The sequence below is a fragment of the Anolis sagrei genome, chromosome 3 (assembly GCF_037176765.1).
Source record: "Anolis sagrei isolate rAnoSag1 chromosome 3, rAnoSag1.mat, whole genome shotgun sequence".
Lineage (NCBI taxonomy): Eukaryota > Metazoa > Chordata > Lepidosauria > Squamata > Dactyloidae > Anolis > Anolis sagrei.
In genome coordinates, this window is record NC_090023.1 from 31,445,734 (window position 1) to 31,465,495 (window position 19,762).

The window sequence follows — 19,762 nt, forward strand, 5'->3', positions numbered from 1 at the left end:
TAGCAATCCAAATGAGTCCACTTTAGAGCTGAAAGATTCCTTTGCCTTCTTCCTTCTTTATTGTTTGTTTTGGTTGTTGTGAAAATCATAAATGAGCATTTTACAACCAAATGATGGGTAATAAGGATAACCTGGTAAATATAGGTGGAGTAAATACTGTAGACCCATACACTGAAATTGCCATGGGAAAAAAATCCTAGAGGGTTATGCCCTCCTTTTCCATCGGCGCACCCAGTTTTTCTGTTTCCTTATTGAAAGTCCCCCTCTAGAATCTTTAATTTGATTTTTAAATGCTAATTTTGGGGAGCTGTTCATGGTTTTGACTCCGACAGTAGTTTAAATGGAAAAACATACCCAAGTGAAAAGCTAGGAACAATTACGCAGGTGAACCTCAGGAGAGAGTGCTTCTGGAACATGGCCATATAGCCTATGAAACACACAACAACACAGTGATTCTGGCCATGTAAGCCTTCGACAACACATTGAACAAGTACTGTTTCTGGCTCTATCTCCATGGTTGAGGAGATTCTCAAATATGTATTCTAAAAAATCAATTTTTCCAAGTTCTGCCTAGAAGTAAGAATTTTTAGGGGACACAATAGCACAGCAGGTTAAACTGCCAGCTGCAAGAAATCTTGCTGACTGGACGGTTGGCACTTCAAAGTCACAGGTGGGGGTGAGCTCCTGCCATCAACCCTAGCTTCTGCCTACCTAGCAGTTTGAAAACAGTAATGTGAGTAGATCAATAGGTACCTCTTTGGCGGAAAGGTAAATGGCGCACATGAAGACTTGCCATCAATTCGATCAGGAATGTGTCCATGGACAACAGGCTCCTTGGCATGGGAAAATGGAAGAATAGCACATCCCCATGGCTGAAGTTGAACACAGCCTCCAGATGCCGGAGATGAAAAAGAGGGAAGTCTTAGCCTCTGTATATGTACTGTCTTTGTTGCCAGTTGTATAATGGCATTGAATGTTTGCCATACATATATTCTGTAATCTGCTATAAGTCACCTCAGGGAGATAGAGTGGAATATAAATAATGTATAATAATAATAATAATAATAATAATAATTTTAACCAACTGAGTAAAGCTCTTCCTCCAGGGACTGTAGGGCTTTTAGAACTGGGAGAAATTTAAGCAGAAGCTTGTGAGTGTTTATTGGCCACTTATGAAGCAGGAACTGTAAAGGAAAAGGTTTTAGAAATCTAAACTGAATGTGCTTTTTGCTTTACTGTCAATTTTGCTTTTAGTGATACCATGACCTCTCTCTGCCGTGGCTTCATTTTTTTTATGCTTTTCAATCCTTATTGTCTTTTTCTAATATCCTTTTTATAGATAGGGCACTCTGCCACCAAGCAGCCTTCCCCAACCTAATGCTATACAAATGTGTTGGACTACAACTCCCATCTACCTATCGCAGCCATTGGTCAGCAGCCATTGGTCAGCACAGGAAGGACCATTGCTTAGTAACAGGTAGGAGGCCTAGCCTTTTCCAGGTAGTTTTGGGAAAGACACCCACCTAAAAACCAAGGAAGGAATTTACCAGTCAGTGTAGTAAAATAATGATAGACTTGGCACAATGCAACTGCCAATGTTCTATATACATGTTAGTTGGAGACAATGAGAATTGTGTTGTTGTGAGTTTTCCGGGCTGCATGGCCATGTTCCAGAAGCGTTCTCTCCTGATGTTTCACCCACATCTGTGGCAGGCATCCTGCCATAGATGTGGATGAAACGTCAGGAGAGAATGCTTCTGGAATATGGTCATGCAGCCCAGAAAACTCAAAGCAACCCAGGGTCTTTCCACACAGCCTTATATCCCAGAATATCATGGCAGAAAATCCTACAATATCTGCTTAGAACTGGGTTATCTGAGTCTACACTCAGATAATATGAGATTTTCTGTCTTGATATTCTAGGATATAGGACTGTATGGAAGGGTCCCCGGTGATTCTGTCAACACATCAGGAAAACACCAGATTGCACCAGAGTATTCCAGGTCTCTGTAAATTGCAGTTCTATTTCTCTTCCCAAAATGCAGTAATTTCATCATCTGGAAGTAAGTTTCATTGGTGACAGTATGATTCTTTTCAAATAATAACTAACATGAGGCTCCTCCACTGTTGTAAACACCACTGAAAGTTTATTATTATTTATTTTATTAAGCTTTCAAAGTGATTGAATTAAAAGAAATTAAATTTGGGCAAGCAAGTAAATACTTTACTTTAGAAAACTGCACTTTCATCCAAGCAATTGCAGCAACCCTTGGAATGCGAAAGGTCTGCAAATATTTATTTTGTACCAAGCATACATAGATTAAAAAAAAAACCCCAACTACAAAAATGATCAGACACCACCACCTAGTGTTTGAAATCGGAATGGCAGGAAGGTCACATCTGCCAGAATAAAAGTATATTTGTGAAATGGAGAGAAAAGTGATAATGTATATTGTTTTGAGAAACAATCTAAAGGAAGAAGATACTCTTCATTTTGGCAAAATCAACTGAAATATTATGATAAAATGGAATGTATTCTACAGCAGGCATGGGCCAACTTGGGCCCTCCAAGTGTTTTGGACTTCAACTCCCACCATTCCTAACAGCCTCAGCTTTTCCCCCTCAGCCGCTTAAGCGGGAGTTGACGTCCAAAACACTTGGAGGGCCCAAGTTGGCTCATGCCTGTTCTACAGAATGCCTGCATAATTTTAATGATAGTGTGCTTTAAAATGTTATATAACTTCATAGGGTTCATTATACCTGATTTAGGAAAGTGCTGGACCTGCCATTGTTTATTCCCTTTCAGTTATTTCCCTGTTCATTTATAGTGAAACAAGGAGCAAGGTTCAAAGGAGGTTTAAATTGTATGAATTTTGACAGTATATTCTCAGATTTACATTTTGGACATTTTTGAGTATAACACTGTGACTTTAGAAGCTGTGATAGGCAAATATATAAAAGATTCTAAAGTTGCTCTGTACTAGCAATCCAAGACATGACAAATCTTTAGCATCTGAGGACTATAGTACAAAAAGAATTTCAGACGAGAGTCGGATAGTTTGTTCATCCATGGTAAAATGTCTGCATAAATTTATTACTATTTCTCAGATCTTAGGAATGTCAGGCTTAGCAGTTTTAACCCGTGTTAGGGTGAGCACCTGTCATTAGCCCCAGTTCACCTGCCCACCTAGCAGGTCGAAAGCAGCAATGAGAGTAGATAAAATAGGTACCACTTATAGTGGGGAGATAATAAAGGTGCCCTTAAAAAGGACATTGATTGGAGGAAAGCTCCTTGGCATGAAAGATGGAGTGACAGCACCCCCTCGTAGCCAGAGTCGAGCACAGCATCAAAAATGCCAGAAATAAGATGGGAAAACTGCCTTTACCTCTTTTTGTGTTGCCTGTCCTTGTTAATTGTATAATTGGCATTGAATGTTTACCATATGTGTGTTTTATATGTCACTCTGAGTCTCCGTCGGAGTGAGAAAGACAGGGTATATATACTGTAAGTAAGTAAGTAAGTAAGTAAGTAAGTAAATAACTCCCAGAATCTCCAAGCTGGTGAAAGGATTGTGAGAGTTTGAATAAAAACAAGCTAATCTTTCCAAACTCTCTTTTCAGATATCAATACAGTTTTTAAAATTCTTCTCAGTGCTTTCCAAAGCAGTACTACAGAAATGAGAAGATAACTATGAAAAATTACTGCTTTATTTTGAATATATATTTTATCAGCAAAAATAACAAAGTATATTGTGGAAGACAGTGAAAAGTATGGCTACTGTATGATAAAATAATACATTTTAAGACAGTATATTTTTAACATGAAATTGATTTTTCTCTCTAAAGTAATTGTATCAAAACATTAACATTCACAATATACAGCAGTGTGTGGTAATCCAACAATAACATTAATCAGGGCAATGTTAGCAAGAGGAAAAACTAATGTAAAATATGCATTTTGAAAGAACAAAGATATACAAGAAGAATCTTTTTGGCCTAAGATTTGAGACCACTGTTTTTTTGGGATGGATGATCTACACCAGGCATGGGCCAAGTTGAGTCCTCCAGGTGTTTTGGACTTCAACTCCTACAATTCCTAACAGCCTCAGGCCCTTTCCTCAGTGTAAGTGGGCGAGGGGGAAAAGGAAAGGGCCTGAGGCTGTTAGGAATTGTAGGAGTTGAAGTCCAAAACACCCAGAGGGCCCAAGTTTGCCCATGCTTGGTCTACACATATATAAGCTGTAAAGCTATGGGTTTTGTGTCCAGGATACACCCATGCATCTCTCCCACATTTCTTTCAAACACTTTCCTTCCTGTTTTAAAACTACCCTAACCTCTCACAAACACATAGGCACCTCCACCTGGCACACCTTTCCAGAGAAGGTCATTGATTTGCCTACATTCTCATACTCACATATCACACAACTTCCATCCCACCTTACATACATACTTTCATTCCTGATAAAGATAACAGTTAAGGTGGCAAGATACATATCTGCAGGACTGCTTTCCATCCATCTTTCCATCCATATCTATTATTATCCCTCCTTCTTTCCTTCCTTCCTTCCTTCCATGCATGCATGCATCCATCCATCCATCTTTTTATTAATATTGTCCCTTTCCCCAAACTGGGTCTTAAAGCAGGCCCCTTCCACACAGTTGAATAAAATCCCACATTATCTGCTTTGAACTGGATTATATGGCTGTGTGGACTCAGATAACCCAGTTCAAAGTAGATATTGTGGGATTTTCTGCCTTAGGTTATATGGCTGTGTGAAGGGCCTACAGAGAGAACTATTCAAAACACATCCAATTAAAAATGTATTTTCCTTCCTGGTAACTCCAGTTCAGTTGAATTTGGAGGGAACTGTCCAAAGTGCTGAAATCTGTCCTCCAAATAGGTTCAGTGCACTGGAAAACTCTTTCAGGCAAGTACCTGGAGCAAATCCACAAAATCCCCATGCTCCCACTTTAGATCAAATAAGGACTATGTTTCATCCAAATTTAAAATTGGTCGAATTCAAAACATATTACAGTGGCAAACTTGCTTTGCTTTACATAACCTTGTAAGCTGTGCAGTCACATCCTGAATACATGTCACTTCAAATAACACTGTTTTTACAATTAAAACATAATGAAAATACAACATGCTGTGTGTCTGCTATTGAATATTATCATACATTAACTATCAAATATTTAAAAAATTCTTGAAATAAATACAAAAGTTGCAGATCATCTAGTACTGAGTTTAAAGATCAAATAGTAGGCATGCCAGTGAGCAGTAATAGCAAAATCAGATATCAATATGAATATAATATCAAATAATATTGATGAAATACTGTTTGAACAATCAGGAAATGTATGGATACTGAAAGGTTATCAGAAGTCATATCTTTTTAATGCTAAAGAGAACTAACGGGCTTCAGTCTAAAAAGTGGCCAACAGATACCACTATTTAATAACTCTAAAATCAAAACAGTAAATAAAGAACAACACTCAAAAAACAGGCAAATTCCAGACATGAATTAATCAGGGCCAGCTAACACCTCCTAACAAAGGATCCCCCCGGGCAGCAATCAGCCAGGCTTTGAAGCTGCAGGGCCATTCGATGCTAATCAAGGTGATCAATTGTAACGTTCACACTTGCCTCAAGCAGACAAGAGTTCTTTCTCCCACCTTGGATATTCCACAGATATAGAAACCTCACTTGCCAAGTTTCCAACAGACCCCTCAACCTCTGATGATATCTGCCATAGATGTGGGTGAAATGTCAGAAGATAATGCTTCTGGAACATGGCCATACAGCTCAGAAAACTCACAGCAACCCAGATTCTAAAGAGTTAGGATTGGCTGACTCAACTGGGGAAGAGCTATAGCCCAATCATATAGACATAATCATTTTTGAGATCACCATTTAGAAATGTCAGGCACCTGTTAAGTACTTCTCTATGGTCTATAGGTTGCTTTTCAACATTCCTCATGTTTGCTCCTCCATGTTGTTTTCTAAGATAGAAGATGGCTGTAATGTCCACTCCTGGTCTTCTTCTCCAAGCTAAATGTACCCAACTCTCTGAGTTGTTTCTCATAAGACTTGGTTTCCAGACCTTTGATCATCTTTGTCTCTAACATAAGCTATTCTCTTTAAAAGTGGCCTTATCAGTCTTCTCTTCTCCAAGCTAAGCATTTCCAGTTCCCTGTGTCTGAGATAATGGGAACTTCCATTATCTGGTCAACACAGCACACCCAACTCCTGAAGTTGTTCCTCATAAAACTTTGTTTCCATACTTTAGAGCTTCTTGATCTTTAACAGAAGTTATTCTCTTAGTGACCAAGATGATCAAGATAAGTTATTCTCTTTGTGACTAATATGATCAAAGGTCTGGAAACCAAGTTTTATGAGGTATGACTTAGAGAACTGGGTTTTGTCTAGTACAGTAGCAAAATACAGAGTACTCTGTTTATTTCCAAGGGATTATTATATTCTGTTTGCGATAACTATCTTCTCTGCCTTCTGTCTTGCTATGAAATCACATAAAATATAATGTGTAAGATGGAGTTGGTTCTGTAAAACATCTACTAAGCATCACAATTTCCATAAAGATCTACCCCAGTGTCTGTCCTATAGTAATCATGTTGTCAATCATGCAATGTTGACTCAAGGGTTAGAGGATGCTCCAGTCTAAGCATTTCTAAATTATGAGCCCAACACAGTTCATACTGGGATTTTTGTACTAGCAATATTTTAAACTGTTAGCAACGAAGGCACAAAAAAGAATTAGAGTGTATGGCTTCAGTTAACTATCTTTAAATGGAAGAGCTTAGTTTCTTACAAGTAATGCATGGAGATTGTACACATGCTAGCAAACCACTGGTTCAAAGTAATGCATGTAAAAACTCTGCCTCTTTTGACTTACTACAGAACCTGAAAAGGAAGATGGTGAATTTCCTCTTCCGTTCAAGGGCTGTTTGGAACTGAGCATGAAAAATTCAATTGGTTATAGCAGCAAATCTAGCTTCTTCTGCAGAGGTGGAAGTCTTTTGAATACATGACTTATTTTCTATGAAACAGTACAATTCCTTTATTTTTCTTGTGCAGCATCGTCATCCAGGGTTGGAATGGAGAACTGAAATGGTTTCACTTCCCTTGGACTTTGATTGGAACTTGGAGTCTGTTCAGAATCTTTGCTCTTCCTGCTATTGCGTGTCTGTAGTTGAGAAGGAGAATACTTTAGATTAATAATATAAACGTAAAGTATCAAAGAACCTCCTTCCATCCCAACTTCGTACCATCCCTACCACTCCCTGGCTGTGGAGAGAGAGAAGAAGAGTCAGGCACAGCTCCATCAGCAGATGAAAGGTCCTCCATCCAGAAGCAGATGAAAGGTCCTCCATCCACCCAACTGCCCCTTCCCCAATGATGTGCTCCTGATACGAACAAACATAAGGTGTTTCTTGGGAGGAATTTTTCTGCAGACCTTTCAAAGTTCTCTTTGCCAGTTTAAGCTGTGCCTCTAAATAGGCTCAAACTCTTATCTTTTTAGCAAACACTAATATTACAAAACACTGTAAGATCCCATAGATCTTCTTCAAAAGAAAAACACATCTAAGGAGGTACAGTGCCCCTGGAATATGGGGTGAATGTAACACACCCCAAAATATATACCCAAAGCTGAACATGACACTTCAATGTTCATATAAATGTATTGATGTGAATGCACTTAATGCATTAATTTATCAATGTTTCACTATATTAATTTGCATGTTGTGGTTCACCCAGCAGAAGAAGATGAGTGGACTGTTATATGGGGTGCAACATTGCTTAATGTATTTAATTTATACCTCATCCTTCTTCTGGCATAAAATACAAGGTGGCTTACAAAAATATACAGCAAAGTTAAATTAAAATCTTATTTTACAAATTTAAAAGAACATAAATATCATTTTTTAAAAAACCACAGTGAAAATAGTTTTAAAACACATTTAAGTTGTAATTACTAATACAATATTCTTTTTTTAAAATATATGCACTACTGCTATATGATTTAAAATTTGAATACATGCCTGAATAAAAAAGTTTTCATGTGCTGACAGAAAGTGAGTCCTAACTGGTTTTTCCATTGAATTGTTTTGAATAGCCTTGTCACAGACATTGGGAAGATTCTCTGCTCTGTTCCAAAAAATGTGCCCACAAATCGGTGAAGCTGAGAAGTTCTCTCCTCCAGATCTTAAAGCTTTTACGGGGAGATACAGTCTTTCAGATAGTCTGGACCCACGCGATATAGGGCTTCATGGGCCAAGCACTTTTTAGTACTTTGAGTTGTGTGCAGAAATAGACTGGCAGCCAGTCAAGTTGTTTCAACAAGGTAGGGGTCATGGGTGTGGCACATGATCTCTGTGACCAGCTTTGGTTATGCCTCTGACTAAATGCATTAATTCTCCATAATCAAAAAATATAACTCTGATATATTGAAATCAAAGCTGAATGCTGACGAAGAACACCTCTAGCAACGTAAATTAGTTCCATCTGCCATTAGGCAAAAATAGGGATGAAGCATATTATCAATTTACTAGAGATATCAGTAACGGCGCTCCATGCAGTCATGCGGCCCTATGACCTTGGAGGTGTCTATGGATAATGCCGGCTCTTTGACTTAGAAATGGAGAAGAGCACCACCCTCCAGAGTCGGACATGACTAGACTTACTATTAGGGGAAACCTTTACCTTTAGCTTTTAGAGACATCAGAGAGGGTTCAAGACATTTGGTGGATGTCAATGACTGCTCAATTTATTCTTGTACTTGAATCGGAGCAGTACATTACTAGTTCAATTTTCTAAAACAAGAAACTAAATCAGCTGCCTGAGGTGGCCCCTTCATCAAGAGGACAACCTTTAGGAAAAGGGACCACTGGAACGGATGGCTATGTGCCCTGTCTTTCTTGACAGCTTGGAGAAAGAAAGTGTTTTTTCGCTCAGTCAGCAGCTGCAACAAAAATAGACAAGAGCATCACCGCATCATTTACAGGATGCTCTCAAGAAAACACTCAATTATATACCTCCCTTAATCATGTCTTCTCTGTATTCATTCTCTCTCTCTCTCTCTCTCTCAGAACAGCTGGGGAGAGTGCCAGATCTGAAGCTCCCCTGGAGGTAAACAGATGAGGCTCTCTGAATAGAAGAGTCAGCACCAGGGGACATCATTCACAGGCCTATGCCAGGGAGACTATTAATAGATTTGAAACCCAGAACTGCAAAAATGTCCTTGTTTGCAATGCTTGCTTACCGCTCCTTCTGCCTCCGCCAGCTGGCATGCCAGAAGGGAAAGCAGCTGTGAAAAGGATGGCCTTTTTCGGGAGTCCAGGGCCCAGCAGGAACAGAGGACTAAATATCTGCAAAGTCAACATGGTAAAAACACAGAAAGAGAAAAACATGCAATTACTCCCAGTTGCATTTTATGTGGATGCTAGGTGATGTTAAAAGACCCAGCGATCTGAAGAATGTCCACTTTAGTCAAAATTAATCACAAGTTTCGGGGATGCTTGTTAGAGGATTCTGGGAGCTGTAATCACAAAACTTGGCTACATTGGCTGAGGCACATCAAACTTTCTCAAGATTTAGTAAGTAAAGGTAACCTTAAGTACTTTTTTTAAACACTGCCCTATATTAAAAGATCTCAACACAGTTTCCAAATAACACTAAAAGAGGTTTAAGAGTTTGAAACAATCAACAAAACCAATCCCAAAATAAACATAATAATTAAGTAAAACAAGATCTCAAAGATTTTGAATGTTTTTAAATGGTGTACATCAACATTTGAGATAAATTAATAAGGGCCTCGAAGGGCAGACAAGTTTTCACTTGGCATCCAAATGAGATCAGCATCAGCACCAATCAGGCCTCTAAAGGCTATCTATTCCACAATTGGGATGCCACCACTGAGAAGTCCTTCTGTTATGTCCCAACATAGTGTAAAGACTTTATTAGCTACTGAACCATGTAAGCCAAGGGTGAAAAACCTCAGACCTTCAGGTATTGATGGACCACACTTCCCATGTTGGCAGCAGTGAAGGGATGCAAGAATACCTAACTTCTCAAGCCCCAATCAGTGAAGATATTCTACGATGTCACGTACTCTCCACCAGGTTCAAATATGCAAATTGTATTTGCCAAGCTTTTATGTTGACATTCACCCATATTTAAAACCTTTCGGCTGGGTACAGTTATTTTGAGAAGATCTGCACCATGTTATTACAACTAGATTTGCATGTATGAAGTATTAGGTAAAGGTAAAGGTTTTCCCCTAACATTAAGTCCAGTCGTGTCCAACTCTGGGGGTTGGTACTCATCTCAATTTCTAAGCCAAAGAACTGACATTGTTCATAGACACCTCCAAGGTCATGTGGCCAGCATGACTGCAAGGAGTGCCATTACCTTCCCACCAGAGCGGTATCCATTGATCTACTCACATTTGCATGTTTTCCAACTGCTAGGTTGACAGAAGCTGGAGTATTAAACACATACATGTGCCAGCATTATAAAATGAATCAAAACTTTTGCAAAATACAAGAATGCCCACCTAACCCCGAACACTCAAAATGATCAGTCACATTTATACAGCTTGGAAAAATTGCTTTTTGAGCAGAAGTTCCCAGAATGCCCAAGCTAGCATTCAGATTTGTTTCCTTAGCTTGCACATCTAGTCAGTGTATGAAACCAGTGAAGTGGTCATATATATGGTATAAATATAAGTAGTCTTGAGAGCTAATGCATAGTTAGAAAAGTGGGCAGTTTAGGAAGAACAGGAGGCCTGTGTTGTTTTTTATTTGTTCAGTCGTTTATGACTCTTCGTGACCTCATAGACCACCCCACGCCAGAGCTCCCTGTCGGCAACATCCATCCATCTTGCCCTTGGTCGGCCCCTCTTCCTTTTTCCTTCCATTTTCCCCAGCATCATTATCTCCTCCAAGATGTCCTGTCTTCTCATTATGTGACCAAAGTACTTCATCTTTGCCTCTAATATCCTTCCCTTATGAATGCAATTAAACTGCATTCTGAAACTGCATTATATGGCAGTGTAGATGGGGCCCCTGTTCTCCCTAAACTGCCCACTAGGCAGAGCCCTATCCCCTGTTGCTTACATTTCTTCTGTAGCATAAAATGGACATTCCATTTTAAAGCCACTTCGAATCAGCTTGTAGAAATTTGCATCTACTTGCATTCCAGGGTATGGATTAACACCTAAGGGGAAGAAATAGAGCAGAAACAAGGATTCAGTACTGAAACCCAGGGTACCCAGACAACAGTTACAACACACACACTGTCTCCTTTCCTCCCTCCCTGAGCAAAAGAATGTGAGCCAAAACATACCAAGAGAAAAAATTTCCCACAGTAAGATTCCATAAGACCAAACGTCGCTCTTGATTGTGTATATTCCTTCAAATAAGCTTTCAGGTGACATCCATTTGACAGGTAAGCGTGCCTGTATAAAGACAGAGGGAAACTGGTGAAATCACTTCTATATCAAAACACCCACAGACTGGAGTGGCAGAGGAAACAATTATGCATCCTCTGTATGTGTGTGCATATGTATGTATGTTCGTAGGCAGGTATATGGGTGCAATTAACAACTGAAATTATTCCTGTGGCATATCACCAAGACAGAAATGCAGGGTTGCTTCAAACTCAGTCAATTTGCAAAGCTTGGAATAGTTTTCTTGGGATAACCCTGGGGTACCTCTCATTATTTCCTAGCCAGCAAAAATGGTACTATCTCAAACTCAAGTCTTCCCTGTTTGAGAAATTTCCACAAGGCACTGGAAATCCCTTATGGACTTTTTGCATAATAATAATAATAATAATAATAATAATAATAATAATAATAATGGAAAATGAACACATCAAACTACACTTGGACTTCAAAATTCAGACTTACAAGAGTTTTGGAGCACAATACTCCTGACTTCACAATTGTGGGACAAAAAAAGAAGCATGGATCATCAATCTTGTAATCCCAGGTGATAGCAGGATTGATGAGAATCAACTGGAAAAGCTTACACAATATGAGGATGTAAATATCGAACTGCTAAGATTCTGACACAAGCCAGTAAAGGTGGTCCCAGTGATGATTGGCACACTGGGCGCAATGCCTTAAGCACTTAAAAACAATTGGTGCTGACAAAATTACCGTCTGTCAGCTACAAAAAGCCACCCTACTCAGATCTGCACGCATTAATCGCCGATATATCACATAGTCCTAGACACTTGGGAAGTTTCTGATGTGTGAGTAAATACAAAAGCCAGCATGGTGATCTTGTTTGCTGCATACTAATTTTGTTATGTAAATAATAATAATAATAATAATAATAATAATAATAATAATAATATCAGCATATTGACTAGGGCTGTGGGGACTTGTAATCCAAAAATATTTGGAGAGTCTCATAGTTTCCAACCTTGATGAACACACATTGGTCAGCCCAATACAACTGGCACATGTACAGTTGCAAATCAAGAGATGCAGTACCTTGGGCCATCTGTGTTATTCCAGCTCCAGGGCAAAAAAAAATCTCATAAGCATCTTTTCCTGTTCTTAGCAATAAAAATACAATCATAATACATTCAATAGCAGCAAACCATAATTTGCAGCCTTACACAACAAGCAAGCTTCATTGCCAAAAATAGTTGGCTCATTCTGTTTTCTGATAGGAGTTGGCCCTATGTATAGATCACTTTATTTTATTTGTGTGTTTTTGCATTTCATTTGGATGCTGCCTTTCTCATAGATCCAAAGTAGTTCCCAAAATACAAATCAATTTTAAAAACATAACCATAATTTTAAAAAAGAATTAAAAACCACCACATCAAATGCTAGAAAACCATTTAACATACAAACAAAAGTTTTAAAATACACATCCTAATAAGAAGGTTCCTTGTTCACACATCAAAACCCTACTTAGACATAAAATTATTTACAAATCTCTCTTTCTCTCATCCTTTGTATGTGGCATTTGCCCCTTCCACATAGTGAATAAAACCCCATATTATCTGTTTTGAATTGGGATATATGGCAGTGTGGATATTCCAGTCCAAAGTAAATATTGTGGGTTATTCTGCCTTGATATTCTGGGTTATATGGCTGTGTGGAAAGGTCCATAGGGAGAGTCCCTTTTCACCCTTTTCAATGCAGAATATTTGTTATCAATAATTACTGCTAATAGAATAGGAAATATTCATCATAAATGACATTGAAAAATCTGCCAATTGAATTAACTTACATTCCCTCTGACAACATAGTTGGAGTCATTCACAATATCCCTGGCAAGACCAAAGTCACATATTTTTGCCACTTTTCCAAGTGTGACCAATACATTTCTGGCTGCAAGGTCCCTGTGAACACACTGTCAAAGGAGGATTGTGTGAGTTGATTTGACATCATATATCACTATGCATTTTGATATGGAAAGAGCACAAAGCTTGAAGAATTGCTGTCTAGAACTGCTTTCTAAAACAATGTTATTGTTGTTGTTGTTTACTTATTTACATCCCACCTATACATTGTGCATCCCTGGGACTTGAGGTTATTATTATTATTATTATTATTATTATTATTATTATTATTATTATTAGGGAACTAGCCCTTTGAGAAGTGGCTTAAAGAGCTGGGCATGTTTAGCCTGCAGAAGAAAAGGCTGAGAGGAGACATGATGGCCATGCATAAATATGTGAGGGGAAGTCATACGGAGGAGGGAGCAAGCTTGTTTTCTGCTGCCATGGAGACTAGGACACAGAACAAGGGCTTCAAACTACAAGAAAGGAGATTCCACCTGAACATTAGGAAGAACTTCCTGACTGTGAGAACTGTTCAGCAGTGGAACTCTCTGCCCCGGAGTGTGGTGGAGGTTCCTTCTTTGGAGGCTTTTAAGCAGAGGCAGGATGGCCATCTGTCTGGGGTGCTTTGAATGTGATTTTCCTGCCTCTTGGCAGAGAGGGGCTGGATTGGATGGCCCACAAGGTATCGTTCAACTCCATGATTCTGTGATTCTTTAAAAGCTTGGTCTTCATTTTTGTTTCTCTCTCCCATAGACCTTATAAATCATGTCCATTTGGAAAGGTTTTGGAGAATGATGGGGTTGCAAAAGTGGAGCCACACAATGCCTATCCCTATTATATGTTTACTTATCCATCTGTCCATCCACTATCCATCCATCATTTACCTCCCTGCCTATCCATATTTTCCCTAGGGAAATTTAGCTATATCTTTCTCATAAATGTGAGCTGTAAAAGCTAACAGCTAGTAACAGTTTCTAATGGAACTTGTACCACTGTACACATTTTTGCTCTCTCAAACTATGTTTTGCACCATGAGACTTACTGATTTTGACTCTAGGAACTCCATTCCTTTGGCAACTTGATAAGAGAAGCACAGAAGGTCTTCAAAAGTCAGGACATTAAGATCCTCTTCATCATCCGGTCTCCTGTTCACGTATTTCATTTCTTCTACAAAAGAAAAATCTTGACAGTTTGATTTCCCCAGAGACAGGTGTCAAAAGAAGAGAGGCCAGAAGGCAGGTGTGGGCAGAAGCTCAGAAGTCCTTACACCAAGCAGAGCTCCAAGAGCATCCTTCCAAATATCATCAAACTACAGTTTTTCTTATGTCTTTCTTCTTCTTTTAAGAATCTCAAGAAACCATCCATAACTAAGCAAAAATACCCTGAGACAAAACATCACGCTGTGATAGGCTAGAGCTACACTTTAAAAATGTACCTGTTCTGACTTACATACAAATTCAACTTTAGAACAAACCTACAGAACCTATCTTGTTTGTAACCTGGGGACTGCCTGTAGTCCTGAGCTGTGCCCTAGATGAACCAAAGGTTGTCTGATCATTTTATAGAACTCAATACTCTGTTAATCAGGATTATTCAGCAAATAACTGCTCCACTTCAAACTTGCAGGGTTGTTTTTAAAGAACTACGTTGCCAAAGCCATTGTCTAGCTGTTCTTATAGGTATATTCATTCTCAAAGGACACTTTAATTTCTCACCTTCCTCCGAAAGGAGAGCAACTGTAGCCGTTTTAGAGGTGAAATCCAAGCTTAGTTTTATATCAGTGTTTCCAAAGCCATCTGCTGGTATGTATGACCCATTTGTTAGTGGATTTTTATTTCTGGAAAAAAAATCATGGTGGATTATTTATGTGTTTCAAAAAAAAAAGTATTGTTAATAGCCAAGAAGATATCAGTAAGAATGAACATTACTTCTCCATGAAATACATGAACAGGAACCAAAATAATTGTTATTGAAGGTTAAGCATAAAATAAAAAAGTAGATTTAGAGAAAAACAGGAACCAAATCTTTAACACAGATCCATATGGTTATTTTATAAATATTTGTTTCGTGTGTTGTTGAAGGCTTTCATGGCTGGAATCACTGGGTTGCGGTGAGTTTTCCAGACTGTATGGCCATGTTCCAGAAGCATTCTGTCCTGACACTTCACCCACATCTATGGCAGGCATCCTCAGTGGTTGTGAGGTCTGTTGGAAACTAGGCAAGCCAGTTTATATATCTGTGGAATGTCCAGGGTAGGAGAAAGAATTTTGCCTGTTTGAGGGAAGTGTATATCATATTCTCAGCCCTGGTTTGGAGCCCCCAGTAGCACAATGGATTAAACCCTTGTGCTGGCAGGACTGCTGACCAATAGGTCAGTGGTTCAAATCCAAGGAGAGTGGGTTGAGCCCCCTCTGTCAGCTCCACCTCCCCATGTGGGAACATGAGAGAAACCTCCCACAAGGATGGCAGAACATCAAACATCCAGGCGTCCCCTGGGCAATATCCTTGCAGACGGACAATTCTCTCACACCAGAAGTAACTTGCAGTTTCCCAAGTCACTCCTGACATGAAGAAAAAAAGCTGGTTTCATTTCCTCCCACATATCTTTCTCTCTTACACAATACTAGCAGAACCCAGAAACCTCTCTTCCAGATATATGGTTCATTCTAATAGAACTTTCTGTTTTGTTAATATTTCCAGGCAGCAGCTTCTATATGAGCAAACACACATAACTTTACAGAAGCAAAAAAGGATAGGATGTGTATTTGTGTAATTTTGTTTTGTGCTGTTTCATTTTGTTGTGGAAGTGGTTTGAAATAGGAAGGGAAAGCATAATGACTCATGACAAAGACAGACCAGGCACAAGCCAGAACCACAACATCTCAACACATGCACGATGGAACCAGGATTCCCTCCTCATCTTTGCTCAATAGTTATTGAACTCTTGACAAAGCTTAGTGATTACCTGGAATTTGTTTGACCTGGAAAACTCTGGTAAAAACTGAAGTTAGGTTCTCTGAAGATATCAGTCCATGTCTTGTGAAACCTATCCCTTTTGCTTCGTAGGTAGTTCAAGAGATCTCCATAGCAACAGTATTCAAAAATCAAATAAATTGGTCCTGAAAATATAGTTGTAATGAACAGACAGACAAATAAATATCTGGTATGTAGCTTCTAACCCAGACATGTTTTTTGAGCTATATGATATGAGGGGCTGCCACCACAACTCTCAGTGTTCCAGGAACTAGTGCCATATTAGGGCCAATTGAGTACAGATCTTTCTTTCTTTACTAGAAACTCAGTTAAAACTCAGTTAAAACCAGCACAATTCAAAGTGCTGGTTTTAACCTACAAAACCCTATACCATTCTGGCTTGGTTTATCCATCCAAACGTATCTTCTCCTATAAACCATCAAGGAGTTAAGATCTTCCGGAGAGGCCCTGCTCTCGGTCCCACCACCTTTGCAGTTGTGTTTGGTGAGGACGAGACACAGGGCCTTCTCTGTGGTGGCCCCCCGGCTATCAAACTCTCCCCCTGGTGAGATTAGGTCTGCCCCCTCCCTCCTGTCCTTCAGGAAGAAGCTAAAATCCTGGCTTTGGAATCAGGCATTCGCAGATTGATGGATGATCTGGTATAGACTAAGAGTTATTTGACTACAATGTTTGTATTGAATTGGATGATGGTTTTAACTTGATGAATTGTCTTTTATATGTATTTTAGAAGTTATTTATTGTGTATGTTGTATTGTGTATGTTGTTTTATGATGTTATTTATTGTATAGCATTGAATCTTGCTGTTAGCCATTCTGAGTCCCTTCACGGAGGTAGAGAAGAATGGGATATAAAAGTTCTAAATAAATAATAAATAAACTCTCCATAGGCCAACAACTGATTGCTTATGGACTAGCATCAGTCCATTGACCACAACTTTCAGGACCATTGTAATGGAACCAGGGTTTCCAAAGTCAAAGTATTGGGATATTCTCATTAATAGGGACAGTGGTATTATCTGCTATCATCCCAAAACCTCAGTTTCCTAACTGAACTTAAGCACAACCCTCACAGTAGCTGGTGGAGAGAGGGAAAGACAGAGTGGATTTTTTCCAGTAGTACAGTGGTTCTCAACCTGTGAATCTCCAGGTGGCCTACAACTCCCAGAAATCCTAGTCAGTTTACCAGCTGTCAAGATTTCTCAGAGCTGAAAGCCAAAACATCTGGGGACCCACATGTTGAGAACCACTGCAGTAATAGTATTACTACTCCAAAGCATTTCAGGATTCTTTAGCTCTGAATTACCACTAGGTTTACAAAAAACATCAGTTCTTGCAACATCTGGTCTGTTGAGTTTGAGATGAAGCTTTCCCCCTGATGTTGAGCAGATAAAGAAGTCTGTGTGAATGCATGCACAAACAAACAGATGAGATATTTTTTGAGTATAAGGTTAAGCATTTGGATAGGTCCTTTAAAATGTGAAGAAGAATCCAAAGGAGAGTCGCCACCCCTTCCATATGGCAAGCCCAAATTGCCACCACACTGGTACAGTCAACACATGAAGAGGGTCACAAGCTAATATCTTGTAAAGATGGCTTTGTTTCTTACCTGACATGGTGCAAGCTCCAAAGAGATTCACAATATTTTCATGTTTCCCAATATGGATCATCATTTTGAGTTCAGACATGAGAGCGTCTTTCTCAGAGGAACTATGTTTTTCTAGAAATGGAAAAGCATCAGAAGGACTACAATATGTGGAAATGCAATGTTTTACATTATCAAGGGGATGTGTTACCTTCTGGACTACTGCTGGGCTGGAAAGAGAACAAGCAGTAGCTCACTAAGATTGTCATGAAGAACAGGTCAGTGCCTGAGAAGCAGACAAGATTTCTAAGCCCTCCATCCCAGTGTTTTTCAAAATGTGCTTCTCGAGGTGTTTTGGACTTCAGCTCCCAGAAATCCCAACCACCTTAACAGCTGTTAGGAATTGTAGGAGCTGAAGTCCAAAACATCTGGATGAGCACAGTTTTAAAAACTCTGCTCCACTCCCATTTTGTAGTACCAGTAGTAGCGGATACCTTTCAACTTAGTAGGGCAGTGGATCCAGTGGAGTTTTAAAGAAGCTATCCAAGGTGCTGAGCTGTAGGATAGGATTCAGCAACCCTGGACATCTCTTCTATAATATCCTGTAAAGATGGCTTTGTTCCTTACCTAACGTGGTGCAAGTTCATGTCAGTACTAATAAAATATATTATTATTATTATTATTATTATTATTATTATTATTTTACTGACACAAAAACACAGTATGACACAGCAAACGAGACATATATGCTGGATTTTGTATCACAAAATCATATGTCAAACATTTATTATTATATATTATTATATAGTTTGTACTAAAACATAAGAGCAGATTACCACCACCTCATGAGTATGGAAGCCATTGGTTGTCTCTGTGTGAAACTCAATTCTATGAATTTGGGGAAGAAGTCAATTGGACTTATTCCCTGGTAAATCTTGAGATATCACCTTATTATTATTAAAGATTATCAGGATAGGTTTATATAACAACCGCCAAGAAGAGACCTATCACATTAGACCAAAGAGTAGCCTACTCCAATATAATCTGCAGCCCACTATGACCGCTCCTAGACAGAGGGCACTCTCACTGAATTAGGATACATTTTGGACTACAACTCCAAGAATTCCCTTGTCAATGATGACAAGATCTAGACAACAGAATGATTCAGAAAATATCCGCATTTTAAAAACACTACTTGGAATAGTATTTGGAAAATGTTCTTTATTGGACTACAACTGGCTACCACACTGGGGATTTTGGAACTGTAGTCTAAGAAAGTAAGTATTTCCAAACTCTGTTACTATCACTAACATTTAAAGACATTGTGTAGCCATTTTGTATTGTGGGCTTGTTTGAGTGACCATAGGGTGCACTCCTTCCATTCCCTGGACTATGTGCTGTGTAAAGAAGGAAGTACTTTGTGGAATACTTTATTTCACAACAGAAAGATAAATGTTCTCATATCAGCCATAAGAAGGAATTTGAACCCAATAGGTATTTGAAACTCTAACAACATCATAAACCTTTTTTCTACTACAGTTCTTAGCCCAAATAGCCAGTACTATTCCAAAAAATAACTTTCCGTGCTCTGTTGTGAGAAGTCCAATGAAAACTTGTACATTGATGCAATGCCTACCAATGCAGGGCTTTGGACGACTAATCGACTAATCGTGTAAAAGATTTCTTCTCTATGCCACCAGCTCTGGTTTGCCAGTAGAAGGAGCTGCCGAGCTGTTGCCTGCTGTACTTGGACACACTACAAGGGCCAGGTAAGGATTCTTGTTTTGCTCATTTTGTTTTAGTAATAACTTTCCAGAATTTACAAATTTCTTTATACATTGAATTTTAGAAGAATACAAA

The 19,762-nt window shown here is 39.0% G+C and overlaps 1 protein-coding gene across 1 annotated transcript in view; it reads right to left on the reverse strand.

The window, feature by feature from the left end:
- Positions 1–4,172: 4,172 nt before the first annotated feature.
- The window catches only part of FLT3 (fms related receptor tyrosine kinase 3), a 71,303-nt gene continuing 55,713 nt past the window's right edge, over positions 4,173–19,762 (reverse strand). Inside the window, exons 16-24 of the mRNA XM_060770889.2 lie at positions 17,927–18,037; positions 16,293–16,446; positions 15,043–15,164; positions 14,370–14,494; positions 13,273–13,395; positions 11,366–11,477; positions 11,137–11,236; positions 9,282–9,387; positions 4,173–7,205 (exon numbers count right to left, since the gene is read on the reverse strand). Of these exons, the coding sequence (XP_060626872.2) occupies positions 7,080–7,205; positions 9,282–9,387; positions 11,137–11,236; positions 11,366–11,477; positions 13,273–13,395; positions 14,370–14,494; positions 15,043–15,164; positions 16,293–16,446; positions 17,927–18,037 (1,079 nt within the window). The 3' untranslated portion in view covers positions 4,173–7,079. The remainder of the gene's footprint in view (positions 7,206–9,281; positions 9,388–11,136; positions 11,237–11,365; positions 11,478–13,272; positions 13,396–14,369; positions 14,495–15,042; positions 15,165–16,292; positions 16,447–17,926; positions 18,038–19,762) is intronic.